Here is a 12,000-nt window from a genome sequence, read left to right on the forward strand (position 1 = left end):
CGCCAACCCTCACTAGGAACGAACTCTACTCACTGCTGGCAATGCGGCCCAAACTCTGACACCGGTCGTACATGGACCGAACAGCCCATACCAAGGGGCTCGGTACCCCTTCCTCACGGAGCACCCCCACAGGACTCCCCGAGGCACACGGTCGAAGCCTTCTCCAGATCTACAAAACATGCAGACTGGTTGGGCAAACTCCCATGCACCCTCGAGGACCCTGCCGAGGGTGTAGAGCCACTGTTCCACGGCCGGGACGAAAATCACACTGCTCCTCCTGAATTTGAGATTCGACTTCCCGAAGAACCCTCCTCTCCAGCACCCCTGAATCGACTTTACCGGGGAGGCTGAGGAGTGTGTTCCCTCCATAATTGAAAAACACTCTCCGGTCCACTCCCCGGGATATAATCAGACCAAGTGATTTTGTCATATACTAGATTTGAAATTGCTGTGCTACAATAAACATTTTTCAAACTTTCAAAAACTGTCAGAAAACAAAAACTCACCAGAATAAGGATTAAATATTTACACTCGTTAGAAGGTGATTAAAAACATCAATTTAAAAACACTACATTAAGTTACTAAAAAAATTAGAATAAGAATAAAATTATAAAAAAAAAAAAAAAATAGAATTATTAAAACAATTCGTTAATAGGCAAAGAAAAAGACTTATAATAAGTAAATAATACAAATACAGAAATATTTAAAACAAATAAACTATTGCACTTATAAAAAGTACAAATTAAATGAAAAAAAAATTAAACCATAGGAATTATAAGATTAAAATTCTATGATGAAAATTAACTTTTTTTTTCTTTCTTTTTTTTTTTTTTTTTGTAGTTCATTTGGCATGCTTTTAAGTTGCCCATAACTACCCTCCGGGGTTAGCAAATGAGGCGAAACTTTTTCCAACAAAAAGGGAAAACATCATTCAAATCAAATGAGGCTAAAAATAAAATCGTCTAATTGACTCTGGGCTCATTCCGCCGGCGTACGGACGCTTTGGGAACGTATTAGCAACAGACACTTGCCAAAAGTCAGCGTAATAATAGCTGCATTGCTGCACCTCCGGGGGGCCAAGCCAGGAAGGAAAGATGCTCAGTTGCCTCTCCTCCGTGTCTGTACGTCTATGTGTGTGTGATTGTCTGTGTGTGTGCATACCTTTGCCTTGAGCCAAATTGCGGTTGAAGCCCAGCGGAGAGACAAACTCGAAAAGGAAGACAGCGATGGCCGTTACGATGAGCAGCATCACAAACATCATCACCCAAACAGATGCGCTGAAGGGCTCTAAGGCAGGAAGGGGTCGTGGGTGGGGAGTAGGAGGAAGATAAGGATAAGGCGACAACAAGGAAGAGGAGGCCAGAGAATGAGGAGGACAAAGAGAAAAATGATGAGGGTGAAAAAGAAGAAGAATGATGAGGAGAGGGAGGAATGGGAAAAACAGAAGAGAATTAAGGGTAGGAAAAAATGAGAGAATTGGAGGACGAATAAAGTCAAAGAAGAGGATGAACAAAAGAGAAGCAAAAGAAGAGGAGAAGGGAAGGAGGAAGAGTTAGTCAGAGTAGTTTTGAAGAAGTTGATTTGCATATTTCTTATTACTCCAGAGAAGGCGAGCTGAAGGAGGAGGAGGAAAAGGGGATCAAACCCACACTGATGCTGAACCCAGACAAAGTGTGTGTGCGTGCATATGTTTGTGTGAGTGTGTATCTGTTAAGTATGTGACTGCTAGGGTTAGCCAACCCTGAGAGATTGTGCGCTGAGGTGCCTCTAATATGAACGCCAGAGATACTGAACCATCACTGATACCCTGCCGCAACACACACACATGCACGCACAAAGATATTTGTATCGCTCAGTGACCATGTTTTGCAACCTCTCAGTGTAAGCCACCACCACTTCTGCTGTGGCGTGGAATGGTGCAAAGTTCTATTTGCATGTAGGAACTTGTAGTTCTCAGTATTTGTAGTCACCTCAAATGTTCCACAACCACAAAACTACTATCCAAGTCTCTTCTCTTTACTCTTTAAAAGTACTATCACCCTCTTTTGACACCCATTATGACCTAAGAACTGAATTTAAAAAACAATTTCCTCAGGAATATAGCTACTTTTTGTAGTCCACTTCTTGACTCTTCACTAGTTTTCCAAAACGCTAAAAAAACAACAACAAACAAACAAAAAAATTCTGCCTTTCCAACACAGTTTTTTTCTTTAGGATACCATAAATGATCTATAAATTTAAAGCAACACTTGGTTGCTTTTCAATTTTGTTCGATTTTGGCGATCTGTAAGGAAGACTGTGTTTCCAATGAGGACCAGTGCTGCGTTTCCCATGAGGACTAGCGCACACCCGCATAGTGTCGTAAAATTTTGATGTCACCTGCAGATGGATTAAACAATAATTCTGTTTCAAGCCGCAATGTGAAGGATGAAAAGTAATAAGGTAATGAATCCAGCTGTGGCTAAACAATAGCATATGATGGTTAGCAACCATGTGGCTTGGTGTCGCTAACCTCCCCACACTGGGTCACACCAGTGAGTGAAAGCCAGGCCATTATTTATTCTTTATATCCTGGTAGCCTCCCTTTCTTTTTCCTCCTCAGACAAAACTTTTTGTCTATTTTGTCGCTCTGCCATCTTTGTAGGATTCGCGCGAAAGCGTTAGCATTGACTTCTGTCTTTATAATAAATGAGAAAACGAGGAAGTGACGTATGCCGTAAAGCAGTCAGCATATTTGTAGTTTTGTTTTGTGTGGCAGGGTTCCTGCCACCTTCCTCAAAGTTAATTAGTGCCACTCAAACCGATACAAACCCCCTCAAAATATAGAAGAGGTGTCATTAGGGTCCCCCCCCCCTTCTTTCATTGCATACTATCCTCATTAAAATACGAAAACCTATACATGTTTGGGTAGTTTTAGATAAAGCAGACAATGTTTTTTTCATTTGCTTTACATGAGTGTATTAACTCCTATTCTATTGTTTTTTTTTTTTTTTTTTTTTTTTTACATTATATACAACTCTCATTTTATTTTTTTTGTGCAACAATCTAATTGTAACATGTGTATGTTACATGTTTTGATGCATTTTTATGCTTTATAAAGGATTTACGTCTGAATTTTGGGAGGCTTGGAACTGATTACTTCATTTCACGTCATTCATGAAAATTGTGTCTGTTTACGAGCTTTCTAGTTTGCGAAACTACTTCCAGAACCAGTTGATTTCGTAAGTAGCGGTACCACTGTATGGACAATAATGCGGGAAGTTTGTTGTAGCTTTCCATAGCCATATCTAACACGAAGAAGCAGGAACTTCTTGGTCCTAGCAGAGTCCCCAGAGGTTCAAGAATCTCAAAAGTTCTAGAAGTTATTCTTCCTTGTGGCTCAAGCATCTCAGAGGTACCAATCAGAAATGCAAGAGAAAGGGAAATGGAAGAAGAGAAAGAGTAAGAAAAAAATAGGAGGTGAAGAGGAGGAGCAGGAAAGAGATCAGAGCAAAAAATCGGGAAATGGAGGAGTAGGAAAATAGGTAGGAAAGTGAAGAAGAAAGGGAGGTTAGGAGTGTGTGGAAGGAAGAGGAAGAAAAAGTGGAAGGGATGTAGGATAATGAGGATGGAGAATAAGTGAAGAGCAAGGCAAGTAAGAAGAGGGGGCGAAAGAGGAAAATGGGAAGTTACAGTAATAGGAGGAAAGGTAAAAATGGGGAAAAAATGAAAGAAATAAAGAAGACAGGAAAAGTAGAGAAGGGTAGAAAAAACATGGGAAAGTGAAGAAGCGGGAAGGAGAGGAGAAGGAATAGAAGGAAAAGGAAATGGCTTAGAAGAGGGGTAGGAAAAGAGGAAAAAAAGGAGAAGAGGGGAATGCAAAGAGGTGAAAGAAGAGCGGAAAGGAAAAAAAGGAATAGGAGTTGATGTCAATGAGGAGAAAAAGAAATGGAAAGAGGAGAAGAACAGATGTTCTTCCAATACTTGTGCTTATGAGTGTGTTCACAAGGAGTTAACTTCATATTTCTTATCTTTTGTATTGGTGGTCGCTGCCAGCAGAGTAAAAGTGGTTTGCTCTTACCAAGGAAGGCTGAAGGTGAGACAGTACCATTGCTGCGTGACACCATGACGCTAATGCCCGTTTCCACAAAGGGCACGGAGAAGTCAATGACCTCTGACCTCTCCTCGTTGATAGTCAGAGAGCCCACGGCCATGGCGGCTTTCTTGTACACCACCTGGTGGACAAAAGGAGAGACATACTCAACCAGAGAGAAAATATATAATGGTTCATTATACGGTCCGAAGTATTACAGAACGATTTTTAACACTATCAGGTGTTAAGAACAGTGATTGGCTGGCAACCAATTCAAGGTGTACCCTGCCTACTGGCCATAATTAGCTGGTATAGGCTCTCGCACCCCCGCCAGGATAGATGAATGAAAAAGGTCCTAACATTTGAAAATGCGATTGAGAGAATTCATTCAAAGAATTAAAAAAAATAATAATCAGATTTACTTAATTACATTGGCGTAATTAAATGAAACAGTGATGCCAGTATGAAAATCTCAATAAAGTAACTAATTAAATTTCCAGTTATCTTTCAGACAATGCTTGCATTCCGACCCAAAATATGAGCCCAGAATCATATCAGGAATCACTATTGTGATACTATGAATGTCAAACTATCGTGATAATCTGGTCATGCGAGTCGCTCTGCCGATCCTGCCCCCAGGGTCCTAGCACTGCACGCTAACACCTGCCAAAGGAAGGAGAAGGATGCACTCATGCAGTCTTCCTTTTTCTCTCCTCTCGCTGTCTCTTTCTCTCTCGCGCTCTCCCCGGTAGAGCGAAGTGAAACATCAGCATGAATGTCAGTCAGCGTTTGGGGGCATTTTCAAACGAAAAAGAAGAAAACGCACTTGTCATATTTGCCGCCGAGAGAACGTATCGTGACACATGACGCCAAGACCACGCCATCTCCTCAAGGGATGTGTTGTTTTATTACTTTCTCAATGGCTCCATACACATTCATGAGGTAATGCATGCTTCTGAAGTAGTCTGTGACTTATTACGACTGGGACGCTGTTCAAAAAGCTGGGCCAGGGGGAGCCCATTAATCGTGAATTTGGATCGATTTGACATGGTGAAATATGAAATGTTTTTTATTGGCTGGGTACAAGAGGTCTGTGTGCTGGGCCAACAAATAACAAGCAGTGAGGCATTAATTACGCTGCATATCACACTTGGAATTGTTTGTAATGTTTATATTATTCTGGCAGAGGTGCCTATTTGGCTGTTTTTCAGGGAAAATAGCGACATGACATACATATTATTTTTACACTCTACAGTCCAATATTTTCTGCAATACTTACCTGTACATACTTGCAATATCCTACTTATAAGTAATTCTACTTATCAAATTCTACATCCTGTCTATCTGACAACTTATATTCGTTCTAGAGCTGTCCCGACCAGTTGACGTAGTCGACATCATCGATGATGGAAATGCGTCGACGAGTTGATGAAGGGTTAAAAAAATATATGTGTGGAAAGTTGAGAATTTCGGACGCACGGTATGCAAGCGGGGAAAGCGGCACAATACCAAAAAAAGCGCACCAGAGTGGCTAAAACATTGACTTATTTCAACGAAACAAAGGAGGGTACACTGTTGTGTCCTGTCTCTTCAATGCCGAGCTGGGCTGCACGTCGGCTGTGAATGAACACCTAAAGCGCCGTCACCCAGTTGTAATTTTGGAAGCCGACAGGAGACAACAAGCTGGCAGATCGTAATTCCATCTAACTAACTAACGACATGTTTTATCTACGTTGCTAAGCCTGTCGCGATATGCAATGAGTCCATTTATCCCACGGTAAATAAAAATGAGGGCGTTTTATCACCGCGTGCCTGCGTGTTGATGGGATATGAGACTTCAGTACAGATGTTTATTGGTCATCAAGACGCCGTAGATTAAAGTTCAGACATACAAAATAAGGAAACGCATCTATTTTAAACACTCATAATGTTAGCATTGTTACATTGAGGCTAATGGGGAAAAAAGACAACCTACTTTAGCTTGCTATAAAACATTGTCAGTCTTCTCCAAAACGCAAACTTGCAGTTAAAAGGTTACATTCAAACATGAAAAATCGCTGGTTAACAGCATTTGCAAACAAAAAAAAATTACTGACACCACATGTAATGACGAAAAGTACTTTTTTTGTGGAGTGTAAAGCTTACGGTTAGCGGTTTAGCGAACGTACTTCCGGTGAACATTTCAAAAATAAAAGCACGTCATGCTCGTCATATTAATAACGATTTCTGGACTTAATCCCACATACTTCAGAATTCAGATTCAACTCTAAGAATAGCTTTAAAATGACACCCTTTATGAAAAATCTGATTGGCAATGAATAATTATATTAATTACTATAATACTATTACATATAGTATACTATAATATTAATGCTAGATATTTTTTTTCAAGAATTGTTTTGAATCATGTTGGAAAGGCGAAGTCAGTGTACTGAATCTGTTTACATTCCATTTTTTGCACTAGTTAATGCTATCCGCATTTTACCTCATTGTTTACTTGTGATTTATTATTGTGCTTTACATGTTTATTTGAACTTTAATAAAGAATTTAAGTGTTCCAAAATGTTTTTGTGACTAAAAAAGCGTCAACAAAAATTTCAGTGCTAAATTAGTGAAAAAAAAAAAAAAATGTTATTAGATTAATCGACTATTCGTAAAAATAGTTGGCTGACTAATCGGGAGAAAACTAGTCGTTTGGAACAGCTCTAATTCCTTCCTCACTTATCCCCTATTTTCCTATGTGACCTATGGAGTCTCTTGTATGACTTGCAGCCTCAACATTCCTACCCATCTTTTCTACTTATCAATCAAAAGATCTACTCTACTGTACATAGGTTACAGTTTTTACCTCCTATCTATCGATATACCTAGGCGATATGTCTTCACCAAAGTGCATTGTTGTGTTCTGTTAGTTTTGTTTGTCCTAATCGGTGTTTTTAACAATGGTGTTAGAATATACTGTATTTTTTGGACTATAAGTCGCAGTTTTTTTCATAGTTTGGCTGGGGGTGCGACTTATACTCAGGAGCGACTCATGTGCGAAATTATTAACACATCATTATATCATTTCACATGGTATTTTGGTGTTTTGGAGTGACACTGATGGTTTGGTAAACTTATTAGCATGTTCTTTATGCTATAGTTATCTGAATAACTCTTAATAGCTATATTACGTTAACATACCGGCCACGTTCGCATTTCGTTCTTCATGCATCATGTAACATTATCATAGTGTACACTTATTCAGCATGCTGGTCTCTTTTGTATTTTTATTTTAAATTGCCTTTCAAGATGACATATCTGTTCTATGTTTTGGATTTTATCAAGTAAATTTCCCCCAAAAATGCGACTTATACTCTGGTGCGACTTATATATGTTTTTTTCCTCTTTGTTGGGCATTTTCTGGCTGGTGCGACTTATACTCAGGTGCGACTTATAGTCCGGAAAATATGGTAACGGCGTTATTCTTTTCAATAGTGAGTAATACAGTGAATTACTTTCCCCATCTTTGCAACGCAATTACCGTGACTTAGGAGGTGAAGGCGCGCATTACAACAATTTGGTTGAATGAAGCTCGACTTGTTTGATTTTGTCACACATCAGGTTCCTGCCTGGAGAGAGCAGAGCGGGAGGGGGGAAGGAGGGAAGGGTGGGAGTGTCGCCGTTGCAGATGCGATGACGATTGGCTAGGTGGGCGGATCATGCCCTGCATCACTGCACGCTCTGGCAAACACAACAACACAGCAATAATGGCGACGAGCTAGGGAGTTTCAAAGGTAGCGTTCGCAAACTATTATTCATATTATTTTCAATATTTAATATTGTTGCGTTACAGAATATTTAAGGATAGTGTTCTGCTTGTTGTGCAGTACACCTAACATACAGTTTCAGAGATTTGCACTGGTTATTGGTCAGTTTACATTTGTGGTTTCTTAACAGATTTGTAATATATTTGATCCAAATGAATATTAAATGTTCTAAAATACAGCATATAGTGTTTGTATTCTTCGATCAGTTAATATGAACATTGATGTGAAAGATGTAAATAATGTATAATGTAATAACGTGTAGAAGATGAAAAGTAACTTCTAGTTACTTTGTTGAGTAACTAATTACTCTTACAATGAGGTAACTGAGCTACTAACTCAATTACTTTTTGGGAGAAGTAATTTGTAATTGTAACTAATTATAGATAACAAACACAGGTCCTAATGCTTTGTGATATATATAAAAAAATCTATCTCAATAAAGGCCATTTTAATTGCAACATCAACATGCCAAAACATATTACATTTTCAATAAGATTTGGTGAAAAATTATACAACAGTAATGACAGCGCCCCACCTCAATTTTTTTGACATTCACAAATGTGAAATGCAGAAAATAGTGTTGCAACATAAACGTGTTCACGGTGGCATACATATTTTTGCTAAAATGTAAAGATATGTTAATATCCACTTGTGAGTGGCTTTAACTTTTGAGATTACAGTATATTGAGTTAGCACAACATCATTAACTAGAAACTGCAATTTCGGGAGAAATTACACACCTTGGTCTTTCCTCTGTGGAGATACAGATCTTAGCCCCACTCAGGTCTATCAATAGAATGGATCATAATGCCAGTCATTGGCAAAAAACAAAGTAAAAGCCGTTAGAAATGAATGGGAGAATTGGACGTCCATGGACGTCAATGGCGGCACCTTTCATAATTGTTAATGGAATCGGGGAAGTTTGGGGGACACGTCCTAATGATATCTAGTCATTTTCTGTTGATTTGGGAAAAAAAAAAAAAATTCCCATTGAAAATGAATGGGAAAAATTTTGGACGTCCATGGACGTCAATGGTATCAACTTACATAAGCGTCAATGGAATCCAAGTACATTGGCATCAATAGAATGAAAAAACATGAAGAAATGCCATTGGAAATTAATGGGAAGTTTGGACGTCCGTGGACGTCAATGGCATCACCCTCCATAAGCAGCAATGCAATCGGGGACATTTGGGGGACACGCCCTAATGATATCTAGTCATTTTCTGTTGATTTGGGGAAAAAAAAAAATTTCCCATTGAAAATGAATGGGAAAAATTTTGGACGTCCATGGACGTCAATGGTATCAACTTACATAACCGTCAATGGAATCCAAGTACATTGGCATCAAAAGAATGAACAAACATGAAGAAATGCCATTGGATATGAATGGGAAGTTTGGACGTCCCTGGACGTCAATGGCATCACCCTCCATAAGCGGCAATGCAATCGGGGACATTTGGGGGACACGTCCTAATGATATCTAGTCATTTTCTGTTGATTTGGGAAAAAAAAAAAAAAATCCCATTGAAAATGAATGGGAAAAATTTTGGACGTCCATGGACGTCAATGGTATCAACTTACATAAGCGTCAATGGAATCCAAGTACATTGGCATCAATAGAATGAACAAACATGAAGAAATGCCTTTGGAAATGAATGGGAAGTTTGGACGTCCATGGACGTCAATGGCATCACCCCCCCATAAGCGGCAATGCAATCGGGGACATTTGGGGGACACGTCCTAATGATATCTAGTCATTTTCTGTTTATTTGGGGGAAAAAAAAAATTTCCCATTGAAAATGAATGGGAAAAATTTTGGACGTCCATGGACGTCAATGGTATCAACTTACATAAGCGACAATGGAATCCAATTACATTGGCATCAAAAGAATGAACAAACATGAGGAAATGCCATTGGAAATGAATGGGAAGTTTGGACGTCCCTGGACGTCAATGGCATCACCCTCCATAAGCAGCAATGCAATCGGGGACATTTGGGGGTCAGGTCCTATTGATATCTAGTCATTTTCTGTTGATTTGGTGAAAAAAAAAAATTTCCCATTGAAAATGAATGGGTAAAATTTTGGACGTCCATGGACGTCAATGGTATCAACTTACATAAGCGTCAATGGAATCCAAGTACATAGGCATCAATAGAATGAACAAACATGAAGAAATGCCATTGGAAATGAATGGGAAGTTTGGACGTCCATGGACGTCAATGGCATCACCCCCCATAAGCGGCAATGCAATCGGGGACATTTGGGGGACACGTCCTAATGATATCTAGTCATTTTCTGTTGATTTGGGAAAAAAAAAAAATTCCCATTGAAAATGAATGGGAAAAATTTTGGACGTCCATGGACGTCAATGGTATCAACTTACATAAGCGTCAATGGAATCCAAGTACATAGGCATCAATAGAATGAACAAACATGAAGAAATGCCATTGGAAATGAATGGGAAGTTTGGACGTCCGTGGACGTCAATGGCATCACCCTCCATAAGCAGCAATGCAATCGGGCACATTTGGGGGAAACGTCCTATTGATATCTAGTCATTTTCTGTTGATTTGGGGAAAAAAAAAAAATTCCCATTGAAAATGAATGGGAAAAATTTTGGACGTCCATGGACGTCAATGGTATCAACTTACATAAGCGTCAATGGAATCCAAGTACATTGGCATCAAAAGAATGAACAAACATGAAGAAATGCCATTGGAAATGAATGGGAAGTTTGGACGTCCCTGGACGTCAATGGCATCACCCTCCATAAGCAGCAATGCAATCGGGGACATTTGGGGGACAGGTCCTATTGATATCTAGTCATTTTCTGTTGATTTGGGGAAAAAAAAAAATTTCCCATTGAAAATGAATGGGTAAAATTTTGGACGTCCATGGACGTCAATGGCAGCACCCCCCATAAGCGTCAATGGAATTGGGGACGTTTGGGATATACGTCCTATTGATATCTGGTCATTTTCTGTTGATTTGGAGAAATGTAGTTTTTTCCCCATTGAAAATGAATGGGAAAAATTTTGGACGTCCATGTAAGTCAATGGCGGCACCCTTCATAAGCGTCAATGGAATTGGGGAAGTTTGGGGGACACGTCCTATTGATATCTGGTCATTTTCTGTTGATTTGGGGAAATTTTGTTTTTTTCCCATTGAAAATGAATGGGAAAATTTTTGGACGTCCATGGACACAATGGCATCGACATCCATATAGTCAATTGAATCCAAGTACATTGGCATCAGTAGATTCGACATGCATGGCCGTCAATGGCATCAATGCAATGTAAATTCCATTGGAAATCCCATTGGAAGTGAATGGGAACTTTTCCCATTCGAAATGAATGGGATAGTTTTTGGCAAATTTCCGAGGAAGCGTAATTTTTTTCCAAATTCTGTATACAACTTTTATGCCCCTCACCGTCCCGGAATTTTTGATGCCCAAATTATGTGATTTGGTCAAAAATTGTAGGACTAGATACATTTTGAAAGTTTTTTTTTTTTCACGGAAAATTGCCGTTTACGGACGAAAGGAAAAATTTTCGGGGCCATTTGTAAAGTTTCCTGTGTCACGCGAAAATTCCGGTCGTGACGATACTTGAACGGTGCCGATCGGTCTAACGGTTCGGGCTGTGAAGCGCGCGTTTTTTTTCCATTCAAAATGAATAGGAAAGTTTTTGGCAAATTTCCGGGGAACCGTAAATTTTTGCCAAATTCTGTATATAACTTTTATGCCCCTCACCGTCCCGGAATTTTTGATACCCAAATTACGTGATTTGGTCAAAAATTGTAGGACTAGATACATTTTTTAACTTTTTTTTTTTTTCGGAAAATTGCCGTTTACGGGCGAACGGAAAATTTTTCGTGGCGGTTTGAAAAATTCCCATCGTCACGCGAAAATTCCGGTCGTGCCGATACTTCAACGGTGCCGATCGGTGCTACGGTTTGGGCTGTGCGTTGGCTCAAAAAAACGCGGAGAATTATTGAATAATAATAATAACTAGAAACTGCAATTTCGGGAGAAATTACACACCTTGGTCTTTCCTCTGTGGAGATACAGATCTTAGCCCCACTCAGGTCTATCAATAGAATGGATCATAATGCC

The 12,000-nt window shown here is 39.4% G+C and overlaps 1 protein-coding gene across 1 annotated transcript in view; it reads right to left on the minus strand.

The window, feature by feature from the left end:
• grin2ab (glutamate receptor, ionotropic, N-methyl D-aspartate 2A, b) overlaps positions 1-12,000 on the minus strand; it is a 332,876-nt gene that overhangs the window by 26,912 nt on the left and 293,964 nt on the right. Inside the window, exons 12-13 of the mRNA XM_057843566.1 lie at positions 4,061-4,214; positions 1,162-1,287 (exon numbers count right to left, since the gene is read on the minus strand). Coding sequence (XP_057699549.1) covers positions 1,162-1,287; positions 4,061-4,214 — 280 coding nt within the window. The remainder of the gene's footprint in view (positions 1-1,161; positions 1,288-4,060; positions 4,215-12,000) is intronic.

The sequence above is a fragment of the Corythoichthys intestinalis genome, chromosome 8 (assembly GCF_030265065.1).
Source record: "Corythoichthys intestinalis isolate RoL2023-P3 chromosome 8, ASM3026506v1, whole genome shotgun sequence".
In the NCBI taxonomy this organism is placed as follows: Eukaryota; Metazoa; Chordata; class Actinopteri; order Syngnathiformes; family Syngnathidae; genus Corythoichthys; species Corythoichthys intestinalis.